A 20,264-nucleotide genomic window follows, 5' to 3' on the forward strand; every position below is an offset into this window, starting at 1 on the left:
GTCAGGTAAGATCTCTTCATAATTAAGTGTGAGGGATCAAGATCTCTGGAATTTGACTCATCTTCAGGCAATGGGTTGCTCTGTAGACGCCTGTGTCACTCCAAGGGCTGTAAACTGCTGCCCATACAGAAAACAACTATATACAAGTAGATGTCTACATTTTGATGGCTTAGGCTAAATGTGTAAGGAAAGGCTTCATCTTGGTAGCACTTCCAGTTGAGATATTCTTCACTGAGATCAGAATCTGGCACCATGCTCTCTTATATACCAAAAAGGATGCTGATGGTAGTCACTCACAGATGAGTTCACTAAACTTAAAGGTTTTGTCACAGTTTTGCTTGCTGGAGAGAGCAAAAAAGGAGATCCCAGTGAGATGTAAGAGGAACAAGCCAACACACAAGCTTTAACATCCGGTCTAATGTCTCAGTGTCACTGACTCCATTTGGCTGATCTTTGGACTGCACACCTGAACTCCAGCTGATGACAGGCACACGCTTTTCTCCCACTGCAAGGACATGATGAGTTCAACCAACAGAAATCAGTCCTCTCCCTGGAAAGCATCTACAGTCAGAGGAGATTTCAATCCAGGTCTTAGAGGAGCTCCTTTACACTGTGTCTAACATTCAGGGCTAAGTATGGAAAGGAGGATATTAGGGGAACCAACTGATTCCAGATTTTCAACAGGCAGAACTTTGGAAGTCAGCAGTGAGCAGGTCATATTCATGGTCCCTCTGGGGTGGCAAGGCAGCTCAGTTTGTTTTGCAGGGATTTAGGGAGAAGCTTGCTGATGGATTGGTGAATCAATTAAAGAAGTTACTGAAAGAAGATGTGGGACATTATTCACGGGAGATCTACTCTTTACCCGCCCCTGTTAATGTGATGTTAAACCCAGGGCAACATTGATAAACATGGAACTGAATGAAAGTTAGCGTTGGGTTGTTCATGCTCTAAGAGACAAGAAAAGAAGGCATAAGCCTCCCTTATGAAAGACCATGAAATTATTCTTAGGATTTTGAGTTGAGTTCACAGCCAAGTGCCATAGCAATTCACAGTGAAAGAACAAATGGAAATGGCCAAAGTCAATGTCACTTGACCAAGGAGAAGGAAATTACTTTATCAGACATAGGCTATAAATAAACCAAGAGAGGTTGCACTCTAGGAGTAAAACCTGAAAGTATTTTCTCTCAGGAACTTGCTTCTGCTTTTACTAAGGTCAGTGGTGTAACTCTCCCTCACTGGAGAGATGAGCCCCAGGTGGAGTATAGCTTGGAAGCAGTCAGCACTGCCATGGGTCTGCATCGCTCCACAGGTGGAGGAAGCTGCAGGAATGTTACAATGAACAGCAAACGTGACTTCTTCAAGTAGGACTTTTTACATTGTTGGCTAAATTATTCCTGCCCAAACTACCTGCTATGAAAAATCCTTGTGAAAACTCAAGTTACACTTAGTAAATGGTTAGTGCAATGACCCTTGATTTCTCTTGGGTGGAAAACTTGTTCAGCAGTGTTTAATGCCAAGCAGCCTGAGTGGAGCGATCTTCATCCTAGTGCTGCCTGCACACAGCCAGCCACCCAGGCCAGAGAGTGTTTCTGCTTTCCTCTTGAGTGGCTGATGCTTTAAATGCATGGAGAGTAAATAATGTTAGAAGGGAAATCTCAGGAGTTTAATCACAGATTCAGTAATTTACCAGGATTTGAAGCATTTTTAAGAAATAGACATAATTTCTCTGCAGATTTATGGATAACAAGAAAACATAACCAAGCATGATAAACTGCAGTATTTTCCTACTGTCCTCTTGAGATTCATTTTCTCTCATGCAGTTCAGAAGCTGGAGCTGAGATCAGAACTTTCCTCCTTTTTCAAAGTCCCACTGTGCTGTCAAATAATTCTGCTTTTGGTACCTCACTCCAATCTGTCTTAACTTGGCATAACATTTATACAAACTCATTACTTCCAAGAGTGACTTCAGTTTACACCAGCTGATGTCTGGGCCCAAGTGTCTAGTGGCTCCAAGACATATTAAAAGGATAGCTGGAGCCTAGCATATGAAAGGGAAGATTAGAGACTTCAGCAAACATTGACTAGTTCAAAGGCTTCCTGATAAAGGGGAAAATATATGCCGTGTTAATTTTGGCTCATTCATTTTATATAAACTAAAAAGTGTTCTTAATTTTTGACAGACGTACCAAGTGGATTCCATATTAGTTTGGAAAAAATGCCCATTGAAGGAGAGAATTTGATCTTGTCCTGTTCGGCCAACAAATTCCTGTACAAAGACATCGCCTGGATTTTACCGAGGACGGTCAACAATCAAACGAGAGCAAGAAGGTCTCTCAACAGGGAGTACTCCATCACCCTCACTCTGACCATCAAGAACGTTTCCCTGGCACACTCGGGCACCTATGCCTGCCGAGCAAGGAACATATACACGGGGAAAGAAGTGCTTCAAAAGAAAGACGTTACAATCAGAGGTGAGCACTGCAACAAAAAGGCTGTTTACTCTCGGATCCTCAAATCTAAAAGCACAAGGAATGATTGTACAACACAAAGCAATGTAAAACATTAAAGGACTCATTAAACAGTAACAGGTGTCTCATATCATCTTGATTTTTTATTACTGTTGCTACTTTTCAGGCCCTGAGGTGGTGCACATTCCCCCACGGGTTGGACATAGGAGGAATAGCAAACAAAATCGTAACGCGTGAGCTTCCGGTTGAGTTCAGACGGGTGTTTTCTGCTTTGACAAGGCACGTGGAAGCTGGGGTTTGGAAGATCCCCTGTGCTACATTTTGCATGTTATTTTTTCTCTTGCTGTCTCCTACTGACCGATAAGGAAAACTTTGGATCAATCTTTTCTTCCACTTTGATATCGGCCTCATCAAAAGTGTCAAAGCTGAATAAACTGATTAACTTTAAAAACTGCTGTTTTCAGTCAACAATGGACATTTAATAAGTTAATTTGAATGTGCGGAGTGAGCACAATTCAGTTTGAAATTGACTGGACTATATATTTTTTATTTTAATCTGATCTTGATGGACTTATAAATATTACCTGCTGAGCAAGTTCTAATGCTTATTTATTTGAAATTATTTTCTACACTAAAGTACATTAATCTTAAAAAATACCTTCTAAAAGAAGTATGCAGGGAAGAAATAAAAATGTTGTTATAATGCACAGACCTAGCATATAATTTACAATAATTATGATTTTAAAACTGACAGACGTGAACCGTGTTTCTCCAAATAAATCCAGGTAGACTTCCAGTTGCTGTGTTGGTCAATTTTTAAAGTCAGCTCTGCACTAATGTAAAAAACTACTGATAAAAGTGTGAGTATTGCTCCTGGCCTGAAGATTCAGGTATTTCTAATGTTGTAATTATTTTATTAAATGGGAAATATTATGCTAACCCAACTGACAAGGTTGCAGCCAGCACAGAGAGTTGTTTAATACGTTTTTAAAAATACAAATTCCAAACTGAAACCATTAAAAATATTCGTTGCTTTTGGTATGCAAATGTCAATTGGATTTATTATGGGGATTAAGAATCAACTAGCCTGCTGAAGGAGAATTAAGGGCAACCTAAGATTTCCTTGTGAGCGTTTCCCCTTTTTTTTCCTTCTTCGTGATTTTGCTATGAGATGTTTCTGTGTGTTATAAATTCTGTATAAGGAAGAAGTTACTATTTTTAATAGATCTGATAACTTTATTTTTTTACAATACATAGGTTTTATTATTTTTGGTTACATTTATGATTGATCATTTATATAGCATTTACATAAGCCATAACTAAACAGACTGTGGTGACCAAAATAGTTACAGCAAAGGAACAAAGTGGCTGTGTTTTTAAAATAGAGGGTGACAACATGACAGTTTCTTGCGCTTGGGAACTCACCAGACTATTTCCTCCTTTAGGTATCAAGACTGTGTCCCACGGCTAAACTTGTCTTTCACGTGGGAATTGCTTTTGTCAAGTGTGAAAGGGTAAACAATAGCATTTCCCCATAATGCCAGTTTCATGGACTCTAAAATGCTTAGAAAACAATTGATAACCTGGAAGTTGTCAGAGTAAAGAAAAGAATAATCATTTATATTTTGAAATGTCACCTATAGCCTGCTTGTATACAGTAGCTCTTTTGTTCATTATTAGTGTGATGGCTTCCAAAAAACAATGTGTTCTTGCAAAGGGATCTGGGTCTCTTTTTTTCTAAAACATGCCTAAAAAGCAAGTGAAATCATTGGTGACTGCTTAAAAATGGGGCAAATGCTCTTTGGCATTTGCAAGTCTTCAGAAGAATTACAATACAGAATCCCCTTTTTTACAAGGCTGTTTTGTGGGAAGACATTTGATGGCAAGTTGAGCGGTGATAACAGGACATTATGAATTTTCCATGGCTTTGGCAGACAGAGCATGATGATTTGTAGCAGCTAGTTGCCAGGCAATAAGAGTTTGGGTACAAATAAAAAAAAGAAAAGAAAAGAAAAGAGAAAAAAAGAGTTGTGGCGTTTAGACTGTTCCTCTGTGAAATTGTTGTGAATTGCAATGATGTGGAACACTGTTGGGTGGACGTCCTACTAGCCTGGTCTCGACCAGCACTTGGAGGGCCATACAGTGCAAGGATGTCCTAACATCCCTATGTGGCTGCCCACGTTGAGAGACACAGAGAAACTTCACTGGAAACGTTTGAGGAAAGCAGTTCTTGGTGTCCAGACAAAAACTACTGATGTCACTTTTGGTGTCCTCATATGACTGGAGAATCTCATCGGTTTGGGGCGTTTCTCTGCCTTCTGTTGTGTAATATATTATTTAGGGAGAAAGGTGTGAATTATATTTCTTTTTTTTTTTTAATGTGTTAAAATTAAAGCTTGTACTTATATTTTTGTACTGATTAATAAAATTAAGTGAACAGACAATATAACAAAGGGAAAAAAATGGATGGAATGCAACAGTAAACCCGAAAGTGAACAAATTGTAATGTTTTCCCCTTGTTTGCCATTGTTTGCTTTTGGAAGCACAATTTTTCCCTCCTTACCATCCTGGGCCGGCTGAGTGGGCGGACATCAGTGTCCCCTGCTCCCCTCTGTGACTCCCTTGTCGCTCCCCTGAGTCAAACTCTACCTACAATGAAGTTCCTTGAGGTAACTGAGAGCAGAGTTTGGCCTAGCAAGACAGCATTTGCGGGCAGGCACGAGGGCTGGGGAGGAGCCTGGGGGCTGCACCGTGTGCTGAGCCCTGCACTGGGCATGCTGGTGGCCAGGGCAACCCCTCGACTTCAGGGTGAGTGGAGCAGGACTTTGGAAACTGGCCCCCTTGGCTTGCCTGCAAAGATTAATGGGAGAGAACAGATGATGTGCAAAAGAGAATAATCCTCAGGTTGACCCAAGTCCTTGAAAAATCAGATTGTTGCAGCAGAGAAAATATTGAAACTATATGAATGGTGACTTAAGTTTTAAGCAAAACAAGTCTTTCTTAATATGAAAACCCATCTTTAGTGTATGGCTACAAACAAATTAAAATTAATAACAAATAAATCACAGAATGTGTGATTTGCTTTTGTTGTGTCATCTTGTCCACCTTCATTTTGGATGTCTGGGCTGGGGTGTCCACCAGGGCCTGCTGATAAATGTGAACTGAGGACCTCTTCTCAGCTTGCATATATGGACGTGCATCAGGTGGTGCCTGTTTGCAGAGAGAGTTGTGGAAAATGAGGACTGTTAAAAAATCGAGCTGAGGTATTAATGAGAAGAGAACAGTCTTCTTGGCTGCAAGGCAAATATTGTGTAGGTCTGGGATGAAGAGTTTACTTTACAGACTCCCTCAAGAGCATTACTATTTGGGAAGACAGAACAAATTGTCTACTACACTGTGAACAAAATAATATTGCCAGTGGAAATTACGGACTTGCAGCTCAGAAAAGCCCAAACGGATAGTTGTGGTGTCATAATTAATGGAATTAATTTCAAGGGGTAAGAGCATAGCAGAGATAGCTTACTTTAAAAGTGCTTTTAGTGCTACAGGGTTCATGCAACTGCATAAGCCGATGGTGCATAAATGTTTAATTTTTCTGGAGACTTTTTATTTACAGCTGTTAACAGAATGATTGTGAAGATGGAAATGTCTCATAGTTTTTCTGAAGGGACGGAGACAAATTCTCCAAACACAGAATGTCATAAATTTAGCTGATATTATACTTTAACTTGGTCTAAAATGGTCTAAAAGAAAATATTTGCAAAGAGTTTGTTTCTGCTTTGCTTTGGTTTGTTTTATGTTTTGTAATGTGTGTTATACCATGTTAGTAACTTCTGATCCTGGCAGTGTCCTTGAAGTGAAAGATTGCAAATAATCCATTCTTGCAAGACTGGGGAATTTAAGGGAATCTGCAGAGCATCTGCATCTGTAAGATTGCTCAGGAGCTCCCTGAATTCTCCATCACTGTTTTAAAGAGACCAAAGGATCAAAAAGGATGATTCAAGAGCTCCAAATGTGATAGAAGGGTGTTGCCATATAATGTGCATAAATGTAATGAATATCTTGATTTTTGTCAAAGCAGCCCTTGAGTCTGTATGAAATGGGGGAAGCAATGGCAAAGGGTAGAAATAGCAACGAGAAAGATTAACCGGTCTGCGTCTTTCAGGGCTGACTTTAACATGACATTCATAGAGTGTTTTTGAAATGCCCTTCTGGGAGGCCCTCAGCAGAAGCTGAACAGATGAGTTGCGCTTCCAGTGCTCATTGTCACGGACTGTGATGGAAATATTTTCTTACACTGTGTTCCTACAAATGCCAGTAGATAAAAGTAAAACAAGAGTGGTGTTGCTATGCTGTGTGGCCTGTTTGTGGCTACGCAGCTTTGGCCCCTGCCACCAGGGTTTCCAGTGTCTGTGGAATACCAGGGGCCACAGACATATTTCTCACCAGCGCAGTTTTGGCAGGCAGGCTGTGGTGTGGTTTGGCCAGGCCTTGCTGAGTTCAGCCCAATATGTGAAATGCAAAAGTGGAAGAATTTATGAAGACTTTGGGACATGTATCACAATGCTATTGTGCTTATGGTTTCTGGGTTTAGATGATGTGAGCTACTGAACATGATTTGTAACTGTACTCTTAAAAGTAAGTAAATGATGAAAGTCACACTCACTGGTATTGTGGTGTACAGTCGTGTGGTATTATCAGTGATGCAGAGATACTCTGCTACAAGGATGTCCTGCTAATGGTTAAAAACTTTGGTGTCACAGTTTGTTTCTCCTGATCATGTAAAACTGAACACATTGCTTTCACTAAACAAATGTGGTTGGTAATGGAACGGAGGAAATCTTTTAAACAATGTCATCATTTGGTCTTCACTGGTCATCATAACCTGCTGAGTAACAGGAGTACTCTGTACCCACTAAATGTTCTTAGGCAGACTGGAACAGTAAATAAAACCTGTGAATGATGAACTTGGTAGAAGAGTCATAACAATCTCTAATATCAGTAAAATGACGGTAGGGAAAATAATGAAACCCCCACAGTTACAAGAATGTAAAATGGAGGTGTTGTTTTGTCTTGTAGCTCAAGAGGCACCGGCACTTCTGCGGCACCTTACGGATCAGACAGTGAACACCAGTAGCTCTGCCATGTTGGAGTGCCAGGTTCGTGGCATCCCTGAGCCCCAGATATCCTGGTTTAAAAATCATGAGGAAATACAGCAAGAATCAGGTGAGATCTCTGTGTACTCACCTACCTTTTACAGCCTTTTCATCCACCCCTCTGCCTTAGGTAGCCATTTGCAGAGCCATTGGCACCGGTACTGATGTAAGGAAGGAACGTTGACTGGGCACTGCAGCAACATGGGTGCTCCAGGTTATTATGTCTCACTCCAAAACCTCATCTAGGCTAGAGGTGTGGATGCAACGGGTCTCTATGGAGCCAGTGGAAAAAAATAATTCTCAATTTATGTCTTAGATGAGTTGTCTCCAGAGAAATATATTTCTCTTCATTTACTATAGAGGGAGCCTGAGGATCAGGTGTCTTGGCCAATGTAGAGCCAGGCAGGAGAAAACCAAGCTTGTGTGACATGTGGGAGTCCCAGGGGAAGTCTGTGCTCAGGCATGCAGAGTCTGTTCTTGATTCACAACCTAGCCACCAGACTAAATCCATATCTGGAGTGTCCAAAGCCAAAATGTGCCTGCTGGCAGCAGAAGGATCCAGGTCTCATGCAGCAGAAAGGAACAGCTTCCCATGTGGCATGCTGTAGCTACAGGAAGACTTTGGGACATTTTTACTGTGTCTGAAATGTGGCTTCAAAGCTCAGCTAAGGCTACATGTCCACTTTTGCTGACACCACAACCACGGGATAGTTCCTTAGAGATTTCAAGGAGAGATAATTGACAGGGGAAAAGGCAAAACTTTTCTCATGGGAATTCATCCACTTTTGGATCAGAAGCACTCAATGAACCAGTGTTACAGGCTCAGCAAAAATGTTCAAGGAGATTTGACATATAGGGACTTGAATCCTAAGTGTAGTCTTCAATAACAACATCTTAGAAAGTTTTTGTTTCTGCCTCTGTCCTTCATTATTGGAAATTATTGTAGCAAGAATAAAGGCAACTGGCAAGAATTGAGAACTACTCCAAGTGAGTTATAAGCCTTTGTAGAGTTGCAGCCCAGGCACTAAACTTAATCTAGAGCCAGATTCCCTGAAGGTTTACAGTGATGACATTGTTGTAATGTGCATTATTAACACTATCTTCTAAAATGAATGTTATGTGTCTAGCTTGGGTATAATGCAACACATAAAGCCAGGAGCCAGGAAGACGTCTCTAGAGGATAGGTCAGAGCACTTTAGTTAGGTGCCTGAAATAGATGGTGGGAATACGTTTTGGTGAGACAGTAGTTCTGATGGAGTCAAACACACAAGTGTACTTGACTGCACATTTCCTGGCTACACAGTGCCTTAGAGGCAGTCCTTAGATCAAGTCTGCTCTCTGCCCCTTCCTTGCTTGCTGGAGGATTGCCCGGACTGGCGTCTGGGTTGATCTAGCTGAAATAAACAAAATGTTGAAAACTTCAGGTATCTCCTGTATTTTAGGGTATACCTCATGGGATCTCACTTTGCACTAGCTGGGTTCCTTCTGAGAAGGGGCCCATCGTTCCATTCCACATGGACAAGTGAGATTTGGAGTGAGTCTGCTGCCCATGAGGTCAGTGTGTATGCAGGAAGCTGGAGCTTGGAACTCTTCTTAGCCTGAGCTGCTTCTGGGGCAGACCTATGCCTATAAGTGCAGTAATCAGACCACCCATTTCCCAAAATCTGGAGACACGCTGAAAACCTCACGTGGATGAAAATCTAATCAGAGTGCTAATCAATATATACAGTACCAAGTGCTCCCAAGATCCTTCCCTTGGGCTGAGCTTTTTCATTCACACAAGTGCTTTGTAAACACTGTTTTCCAAAAAATATCCAAAACATCCAAGTATATTTGGCTTTCCTGCAGATAACGTTGTGCTGCTCAGTCTGTGGTTCAGATTTTTTCTGAAAGGCACATAAAGCAGATATTATTACACAAGGACCTGTTTTTGTTTATATGCTGTCTCCCTCTCATTGCAAAATATTTCATTTCACAGGAGTAATTTTAGGGCCTGGAAGCCGAATGCTGTTTATTGAAAGAGTAAAAGAGGAGGACGAAGGACTTTACCAATGTATAGCCACCAACTTAAAAGGGTCTGTGGAGAGTGCAGCGTATGTCACGGTGCAAGGTAAAGTACAACGGTAGATGGGAAGAGCAAGATTGCTAGGGTGATGTTCCCACTCAGGCTGCAAGGGCAGAGGTATGGCTTAGGACTCATGACTTGTGGTGATCTCTGAAGGCAGCAGCTTGAAGGAAGTCCTAGCAAGGGAAGCGTACCAGGTTGGAAAGGAAGCCTAGCAGGAAATGCTAACTCAGACCGTGTTTACACTGACCTGAAAAGAAGAATTGCTTCAACCCAACAAAGATCAGGTCAGGGTAGAAGACACATGTAAATTTAGTATTGTCAAAACAAACAAAAAACAGAATAAGCAACATTCTCCTGCTCACTCATTTTCCCATTTCAGGTCAATTCCATAGAAATTAGAGGCCTGGGATCTTTTGAGTTGTTTATTTTCAGTGTAAAGTGAGCTGCCAAATCAGGCTAGAAGATTTTAGCCTAGTGATAGCTACACATGCATTTTTCAGAGTTACTTGTTGTAAGGAGTAGGTATGATCTAGTTACTTCTGTAACCATTACTGGAGTTATTTTGCTATTCCTTCAGATGTTCAGAGTTCTACCTTCCGCCAAGCTTGACTCAAGACTGTGGCAGTGACTTTTATCAAGTAATTTTACATTGCATAAAAGTGAAATTTGTTCAGTGTCTTTTCAGTTTCATTGAATACCCTTTTCGGTCACATATCACGAGCTAAGAAAAGTAGATTGATATTGTGTGTGTGTCAGTGACATGTATGTACTGAATTTGACATAACCTATCTTATTGATCTCATGTTTTAAGTTAATAGTCCTAAATGCATTTAGTTTCTCCTTATAGAAGACAATTTGACTTCCATCAGGTCTCTCAGGCAGGGACTATGTCTTTGTAGATGGTCTCATAAAACTGTTAAAGGTATGTGAGTACCCCTAAGCTTTTGAATACTAGCCTACAGCAGAAGACAACTGCAGCCAGTAAATCAGTGTTGATTTTCTGCCATGGGTGTGTTAGCAGTCTCAGTTAATGGTGATCATTGATGATACAATGATGCTTTTGCTTTAAAAGGTCAGGGATAAGTATATCTACATGGGGACTGCCCTAACTCGTGTAATCAAGGAGTTAAAATGTCTGTCTCCTTATGGATAATGCTAAGGTTTGTCCAGCTGCTAGAACAGCTAAAAGAATAACTTGTGCCCAAGTGCTTGCTGTCCAATGCATCCTACTAATTGATAGTCCTGGACAATGTCATTCATTATTGTATTGATTTTTAGCATCATTGTAGTTGGCTATTTATTACAACCACAAGCATTCTGTCAGATGGCTTCTAGGAAGTCATACCTCCTAGTCCATGATCCAGAGGAGAGAAAACAGAGCAGCCAGGAAGGCTGCTTCTCTGGTTACATGTGTTGAGGGACCACTGGCAATGTTCTTGTGCGTCTCCTGTGGGAGCTCTTAAATAAGCAGGAGATGAAGATTACAATGTTAAAATGTATAGCTTCGAGACTGGATGATAAAAAGAGAGGTTTTTTCTCATCTACTATGATCAAGGAAAATGCCTTTCCACCCTTTCTCTTCCTGCTACATGAAAGGATGTCAGTGGAGTTTTTTTCACTCATTCCTACACTGATCTGGAGTACCTGTCCCTCTCCCAGGGAACAGCAGCCTCTCACCCCACCCCTCAGCCTGGAGGGACGAGATCAGGGTTGAAACATGGGCCTCTCTCTAGGCTTTGGCAGGTCCTTGTCTTTCTGAGAAATAGTGAGCACAGCACCAAAGCCTTCCCTCCATCCTGGTGGCTCTCTGAGCATGGGGCTGCAGATCAAAGGGAGCAGAGCAGTGCCTCGTGTGGATGGCTGTGTTTAGCAGATTGGAAGAGTAGTTTGTGAATGAGTCAGGAAGGAAACTGTCTGCTCTCTTTATTTCCTCTGAAAAAACATTCTTATGCTCACAGATAAAACAATGTGTTATTTTTGTATCTGAGATGGATGAATGGATGGTGGAATCAAAGGGATGTCTTTAAATAATTGCAGCCCATGTTTGGTTTGGAAGCTGTGCCTGCTGGGCTGTCTGAGGAGGAGAGGGGCCATGTTTGTTGACATGTCAGAACAAGCTACCCGCTCGCTCTTGGCCGAGGAACTGAAGAGGCACTGCATCTGCAAGTTCAGGATGGGAACAGCAAATGGCTGCCAGAGCACCCAGCAGGCAGAAGGGAGCGTGTCCCTAAAAGCCCGGGGACACAAGCTTCTGGGCACAGGGAAAACACAAGCTGGTTTGGGCAGCTCTCCTCTGGGAGGTCACCCTGCTCACTGAGTGGATGACTTGACAAAAAAGCCTTGCCCTGCTTCTCCTTCTGGGGACCCTCACAGCCCCCCACAGCAGGAGCCAGAAATACAGCTAGTTGCAGCAGAGCTGCACCATTTCATGACAAACCATTCTGTTGATAAGGGAAGGAGCATCTTTTACAGCACTTGCTCAATGAAATTCAGGTGTATAACAAGCAAAGGAATACAGCAACATGCCCTGTCTTAAAGCTGGTGCTTGAGAACTTGTGATCCTCGCTGATTAAAAGGAAAGCATAACATTTACAAAACATTCACCAATCTATTCCAACAGTATGAAAATGGTATTTGCTTTTTAAATAACTGTTTTTCTATCTATCTACCATTCTGACTTTGTATCTCAAAAGGTTGTTGTGCCTTTTGAGTCACTGACTCTGAAACCATCAGGAATATTTCCATGAAGTCTGACTGGAATTCCCTTGGCTACTGAATGAGGTTCAGCCTGGGTTATGTGGGAGACTGTAAGAAAAAAAGGTGAACATCCAACATTTAGATTCCTCTTACCTCAGAGAACCACCAAAGGGAGTTGGAAGGATGGAAATTCCTTGGCATTTCTGAGCACCTATCCCAGTGCTTCACTGCTCATCATGGGATCAGTCAGATTAAGGAGGGTAGATCACATTGGTGAAGTGGTGAGGGGTGCTTTGGGTGCAGCAGACCTTTGGGTGTTCATGCCCCAGGCATTGCTTTTTCCCTGTTTGACAGCTGACATGGAGCTACACCTCCATATTTAGAGCTGAAATCCTAGTGACAGAGCCTACGCCAGCCAAGGCTTGACCTCCTGCCTGGAGGGGTCAGTGCCTTAGTCCAGTCTCTTGTCCCCACACGCCTGTATGGGCCTGGTGGTTCCAGTCACTGTTGAGAAAGAGAAGTTGCTGCCAGAGGCACTTCTTCACTTGCCCCCTCCTCACCCCTCTGCAGCACTGCAGAGACACAGGAGAGTGCAGAGGGGGCTTTCAGAGGGGCTCTGGGGCAGGAAGGGGCTGCTGCTTGCCACAGCGAGTCAGGCAGGTGGGGCAGAGCTGCATACAGGGGAAAGTCTGTGAGGTGGCTGGTGGGTGAAGGTCTGGGAGGGGCATAAGGGTGAGCCCAGAAATCGTGGGCTACTGGGCAGAGAGAGGCATTTAGCACTGCTTGCAGCCTTTGCAAACTCTGCTAATCATAAACCCTCTTCTGAGTGTTTCTGCCTGTTCTGTCTCAAATCAAACCTTTTCCTACCCAGCCGAGAGGCACTTGGACAGCTCTGGCTGCAGGGCTTTTAGCAAGACTAGGCATCTGGCATTTGATAACCCAGCCTAGCCCCAGCCTGGAGAAAAGCTTTCTGGTCTCCTGAATTTGCTCAGACATTTCAAAGACATCACCTTCACATCTCTTCACTAACCCATGGGCAGCATATGGCAGTGGTTAGGGAGCTGCTGCTTTCCACCCAGGACTGGCTGTACCATGCCTCACAGGTTTTCTGACTCCTGCCATATGGAGCAGGGACAACAAATGACCCTCCAGTCCCTCCAGGTTTTAATGAATAAATGTCAGAAACTGTTACTTACCATCTGCATGGGTGCTGCTTAGAAGCAAACGGAGAGGATCCATATGTAAAAGGAAGGCCTGATGCCAGAGGATAGGGAAGCTGCATTAGGCTGTACCAATTTTGCCATCACTATGTCCTGTATCTAAATCAAGCCTTTAAAAAAATACTTGTGAAAAATTAACATGCTTGATATTTAGGAGAAATAGATACTTTATATCTCCGTTTGTAGTTGCAGACATATTTTTTCTCCAATGAGCTTTATTCCCAAACCTCCAGAATGGACATGCCAAAGGAATCTTAGACAGAGGGCAGATCTGGTTCCCACCTTTAGAGAGGGAAGGTATTATGCTAGTTAAGCTACGGCTACAGGAAGCAGTTGGACCTCTGAACAAAGCTCTTCAGCCTTGCCTAAAGCCAGGCAGTACCTCCCTCTGCATTACCTGGTAAGGCCACCAGCAAAGCATCAGTCACCCCTTTTCCATGTGTCAGGAGTAACACAGAGCTGCATGGGGGCTGAAACTCATGCAAGTGCAGCCGACAAAACTACTGTGAGATCGTGTTCAGAATAACTCCTCCTTGTCCTCTCATTTTCTCTCTCTGGAGGGTCTATCAGAATAAGAGGCAGAGCATGAGGGTTTTTTTTTTTTTTTTGCACTTGCTGCCAAACAAGTGGAAAGCATGTTGTGGGAAGTATTTTTACACAATCACAGGATTTACAGCCTAGACTGCTCTGACACCATTTGACCATTCCCTGAATACAGTCTGAAGTGAATTTTATTTTGGCTTTTTTTAAAGATCTGTCAGTAGGGTCTAATATTCTAATTTTCATGTTTTCTTGCTGTTCCATTTTCAGTCCTTGTTGGTTTTGATTTTCCCTTTCTGTGCTTAATCTGTTGCCTGATTTGGAGAGCTCTCCCAGCTCCCCGACAGCCAGGTTGTGCAGAGTGCTGCTGGGGAAAGAGAGAGTCCCATAGCCCTTGTGGGGCCTGGCCCTGTGCTGCTGGTGCAACTAGCAGTACACCTGAGGGCACAGAGCCTGCTAGGGGACCAACAGGTTGGAGGGACTGCTAGACCCTACAACCCAGAGCTCTGCAGAGTGTGGATGGGGTTCAAGACCCCCATGCCATGCTTTGTATGAGCCGAGCTTACAGGTGCCAGACTGGATCCACCCAGACTATGAGAGGAAGATCTCACAGATTCCTGATGGTTGCACCACAAGCCTCCAAGGGAGGACCCATCTCTCTCCCAGTGAGGTCTTTGATGTAGGCTGGTGTATTTCCAGCATGGCTGGGATGGAGGTGTGGGCTGCAAGGCTCAGTTGTCAACATGAAAGACCTCACTGAGCTGGGGCAGAGCAGCTGCAGTGCCCAAGGGAAGGCATCAAACATCCTAGACAGCAAAACCTAAACAGCAGCACTACAGTGTGCCCTGAGTCTCAGCTGGTGTCACCAGTGTCTACACCAGCACAAGCCCTCCGTAGAGCTTCTCCTGTGCCTTAGCAGCAGCTCTCACACCATGGCATTACTCCTGGGGAAGGACCGGCAGAGCCTTCCCCTCCACACAGCTCTGTCCTCTCCAGAGGCTGCCGGGAAGTGAGCGTTTTCAAGACCTCTGCTCCTCTCTCAGATGTGGGCTTGGCCAGATGAGTTTCACTGTTGTAGGAGGAGGGTGATGAAATTGCACGCACAGGCCCACACACATTCTCACACAAAGAAAATTTGGCTAAAAATACCCTGCAGCTGAATTTCCACCTCAGAAGGAAATTATTATCTGACTGGTCATCCTCAATCTGATTTACTTTACCTCCTGCACCCTAAAGAAGAGCTGATTTTTTACTGAAAAACTTAGAGATGGATCCAACGCAGTTTTACAGTGTTCAGTACAATGGCTTTGCTGGGGAGACTGTTTTTTTTCCAGACTCTGAGGCAGTCCAAGCAGAGATTAATATCCCATTGAAAAGAAGCTGGTCCTTCCTGGTATTTTATTTTAATGGCAAAGAAATATAAAGTGCCCTTGCTTTGCAGGTCATTTTCTGAAATGTTTGCCACTTGATTTTCCCAGGCACATCGGAGAGGACAAACCTGGAGCTAATAACTCTGACCTGTACCTGCGTGGCTGCAACGCTCTTTTGGCTCCTGTTGACCCTCTTCATTCGCAAGCTGAAGAGGGTAAGAACAGACTGGGAGCTCCCAGTGGCACCTGCATCTCCTTACCAGCCCTTTGCATGTGTTAGAAAATACTTCCCAGGCTACTGGGATTCCTGAGTCTCTCTCAAAACAAACAAACAAACAAACATGTTTTACTTACTGCTCAGCTTTGTTCCCTGTGCAATCACCAGGCTGGTGATGGGTGCTCAAGGAACTGTGAATTGCAAGGCTGTGTATGAGTAAGCCAGGAAGCAAAGGCTCTGAGACTTGCAAGCATCTGAGTGCCTTACTCCCACCAAAGGCATACCCATTCCCTTAAAAGCTGTGAGGGTTTGGCATCTGAAAGTCTTTGAAGATCTGAGTGAGTGGGAATGATAGATCTTCACAGAGCACTGAGGTCTGGTTTGCGCACAGTGTCTACTGTAATTACATCACTTCCAAAGTGATGTTTTACTGAAGCAGTTTTGGTGGTTCAGCCTCTAGAGCAGATGGTCCTGTATCAGCATGATAATGTTAACTGCCCCTGCAGCTGACCCTCCTTCTTGTCCCATGCTGCCTGTGGTGGCTTAAAGCACCTTTTTGCTCAAAGCACCATGCCTGCACTGCATGGTGTGGGCAGGTTTAACCACAGCAGCTCTCATAAGCAGAAAATACAATTCCCCAGTAGTGCAGAAAGATCCCAGAGCAACTTGCAGGAGCAGATGGATTTAAGGGAAGGGAGGTACTGGAGCAATCAGGTGCACTGCAGGACATGAGATGAGGGAGAGCTGTGTGCCCCCCTCTCCCCAGCTCCCACACCACAGCAGCATTGAGCCCCAGCTGCCTTCCTTTGTCCAGTCCGAGAGGTACCACAGCATGGTGCCACAGGGATCTGCTCACAGCTGCCAACAGCTGAGCATGTTCCAGCTAGCCAAGCTCCATGATGATTGCTAAAGCTTGGCTGCAGGCCACCAGACCATTTTACCTAAACCTGCATTAAGGCCTGCCTGTGCCTTAGGTTTTACACTGAGAAATTCAATCAGCTGATGGGAAAGCAGGACCAGACTGCCAAACCAAGGCAGTATGGCAGCAGCCACTCTGCCTGCTTTCCTACTGCCACCAGCTTTTGTTAGGAGACATGCATGGGAGTTTTGGGGGAAAGAAAGTAGAGGTCAGTGGAAACTGTGGAGAAACTGTAGCTGTAAGAGAAATCACAAAGCAAGTGAGATCAGTTCTGACTGCTCACCAGTAATGATGAAGCAACTCATAATGGGACTGCAAACCCATTGAAAAATATACATCTTAAATGTAGAAAAGAGTTGGAGATTTTTTTTTTATTATTTGTTATGATACCAAGACTTCACATGTGCTTGTTAGATTGTTAAAAGACAATAAATATAATAATTGTTGCTGTAGAACAAGGGACTTTAACTAGATGACATGTGAAGGACCCTTTTCCAGATGAACCTTTCCACCTAGCATTGGTCTGTGTTTATGGTCTTCTATGGGTTTCTATTACAAACCCTTACTGTCTAAGATTTATGTATGGAATTAGCTCTAAATTAAATTTAATATACAAACTACATTACCACAACAGAAAAAAAAATACTTGTGTGCTCTCTGAGAGCATTTTCTTAAAGCCTGTGACTCATACAGGGACGAATTAGATACTTAATATTTCTTCATCATTCAAAAAGTTGTTTCCAGTCCCAAATTATACCGAAGATTTGGTATTCAGTGCATCTGAATAAAGAACTGTAGGCAGTTCTCTCCATCTTCCCACTGCCCTGTTGCTTTTTCTGGGATGGGTCCACTTACAAGCGCTTCTAAAGTGACTGCTAGAAGCAGTTTGGTACATACACATCTTACAAGACTTTTTTTTTGACCACCACACATTTCTGTTTCTATCCATATGCCACTTACCCATGTCCTGTCCAGGGTCAGTGGGTGGTTTGGAGCCAGGCATTATGCCTTGTGACTTTTCCCAGCTTCTTTCCAAGAAGGATTGCAGCTGCAACAGTGCAATCCTTCTTGGGACTAACTTTCTGTTTATTTGAGATGGTGAAAGGCAATTAAAACAGGAGTAATTAGATGCTGTCATGGTAGTCTCATTATGCTTGTAATCCAGACACACATATCCAGTAATATCCTTCTCAAGCTGATGTCTGGAGACACGTGTATCAGGGACATGTTTGCAAGCTGTAGAGGAGGGAAGTTGAAAGTCACAGAAGGCAGCTAAAGCAATGAAAAAAAATATGTATACTTGTGTGGGTTTTTTCTGTGCCCATGTGTGGCTTTGATGAGTTTAGGAAAAGCAACATGAAGAGGCTTAGTTCAACAGATTTGCCATAAATTCCAGTTCATAGGAAATTAGAGCAAGCACTAGACCTTTTCTGTAGAAATATGAGTACACATGTGTGTACATATATGTGTCAAGAAAAGTCCAGTGGATTAGAATGGTAATCTAGGTGCTCTTTGAAGGAAAGTATGTTTCAAAACGGACAGATTGCAGAAAACTTTGAGATTAGGTTCCTCTTTCCTTACATTTCTTTTGTTAAGTAGATAATCCACTTGCTCAGTAGAAACTGAACTTCATTCATATTAATTTGAAATAATGTTTGAGTCTGGGTGTTTATAAATTCCTCCAAACTCAAATAATTTCAGTAAATTTATCAGAGGTGATACTGAAGAAACAAAAATTCTGAAAATCTGTAAGCAGTTTTTGGAATGTATAATGCCTAGTCTCCTGACAACTGGTCTTGCACAACCTCTAACCACATATGACCTGTCTTTGCTGGGTATACGGAAAAACAAACACTGGGACTTGAACTCCATCTGTTGCATATGGCCACTTCTTGATTTGCACAATCATGAAGGAAAGTTATTTTCAGCAGAAATGTTTAGTCATTTGCTGAAAATATTTCTTCTGACTGTGCAAAGGGCCTGTATCATAACACTGTATGCCAATACAGTTCCACATGGATTTCATTGAAGAAACCGATACGTCACATAGAAAGGAAAGCTACAGGAAGGGCTTTCTTTTACACAAAAAGTCTTGCAAGAGATAAAAAAGCCAAAGGGAGCTTAACCAAACCATCTATTGCACTTTGAAACATGTAGCCCCATGGACAGAATTAATCTGAAGCCCTTGATCCAAAGAAGAAGATGCTGACAGACATCCTTTTCCTCTTTTTCATTGTGCGATATTCTTTGTTTTCTAGCCTTATTCCTCCGAAATGAAGACCAACCATTATCTGTCAATCATAATGGATCCTGATGAAGTCCCCTTAGATGAGCAGTGTGAACGTCTACCTTATGATGCCAGCAAGTGGGAAATTGCAAGGGAAAGGCTTAAACTAGGTAATACTGGCACATTTCATGTTGGGTTTGCAGTGATTGAATAAGATGTACCTGTAACTACAGGCAAAGAGGAGCTGGGTGTGTTTTAGAAACACAGCCCTATGTACTGACAGGTTTGGTGTGAGCTGTTCCCTACCAAGTACCCTGGCCTGTGACTGAATTACAGCATTCAGGACCGACTGCCTCTGTCTACGTGACTTTCCAGATGTATATTTTGACTCCAGATAAGAAAAATTAAAATAGAATAATCGAATCACTTAGGTTGGAAAAGATCTTTAAGATCATCAAGTACAACCATGAACCTAAGACTGCCAAGTCCACCATTAAACTATGTCCCTCAGTGTCACGTCTGCATGTCTTTTAAATTCTCTAGGGGTGATGTGTCCACCACTTCCCTGTGCAGCCTGTTCCAATGCTTGATAACCCTTTTGGTGAAGAATTTTTTCCTAATATTCAATGTAGACTTCCCCTAGTGCAACTTGAGGACATTTTGATGTCAGCAAGGCTTTTGACACTGTCTCCCATAACAATCTCATAGGCACCCTTAGGAAGTGTGGGTTAGATGACTGAACAGTGAGATGGATTGACAACTGGCTGAGCAACAGAGCTCAGAGGGTTGTGATCAGTGGTGCAGAGTCTAGCTGGAGACCTGTAACTAGCAGTGTTCCTCAGGGGTAGGTACTGGGGCCAGTCTTGTTCAACATATTCATCAATGGTGTGGATGAAGTGACAGAATGTACCCTCAGCAAGTTTGCTGATGATACAAAACTGGGAGGAGTGGCTGACACACCAGAAGGCTGTGCTGCCATTCAGCGAGGCCTGGACAAGCTGCAGAGTTGGGCAAAAAGGAACCTCATGAAGTTCTGCAAGGGCAAGTGCAGGGTCCTGCACCTGGGAAGGAACAAATTCATGCACCAGTACATGTTAGGGGCTGATGTGCTGGAAAGCAGGTCTATGGAGAAGGACCTTAGTGTTCTGGTGGACAACAAATTAACCACCAGCCACCAATGTGCCCTTGTGGCCAAAAAGGCCAATGGTATCCTGGGTGTATTAAGAAGAGTGTGGCCAAGCAGGTCGAGGGAAGTTCTCCCCCTCTGCTCTGCACTAGTGAGGCCACATCTGGAGTACTGCGTCCAGTTCTGGGCTCCCCAGTTCAAGGGAGACAGGGAGCTACTGGAAAGAGTCCATTGAAGGGCTACGAAGATGATGAGG

The 20,264-nt window shown here is 43.2% G+C and overlaps 1 protein-coding gene across 1 annotated transcript in view; it reads left to right on the top strand.

The window, feature by feature from the left end:
- Nucleotides 1-20,264, top strand: part of LOC103770961 (vascular endothelial growth factor receptor 1-like) — a 99,495-nt gene that overhangs the window by 53,204 nt on the left and 26,027 nt on the right. Inside the window, 5 exon segments of the mRNA XM_008938239.1 lie at nucleotides 2,181-2,471; nucleotides 7,548-7,694; nucleotides 9,603-9,734; nucleotides 15,628-15,734; nucleotides 18,914-19,052. Of these exon segments, the coding sequence (XP_008936487.1) occupies nucleotides 2,181-2,471; nucleotides 7,548-7,694; nucleotides 9,603-9,734; nucleotides 15,628-15,734; nucleotides 18,914-19,052 (816 nt within the window).

Source organism: Merops nubicus, unplaced genomic scaffold (genome assembly GCF_000691845.1).
Source record: "Merops nubicus isolate BGI_N331 unplaced genomic scaffold, ASM69184v1 scaffold6474, whole genome shotgun sequence".
In the NCBI taxonomy this organism is placed as follows: domain Eukaryota; kingdom Metazoa; phylum Chordata; class Aves; order Coraciiformes; family Meropidae; genus Merops; species Merops nubicus.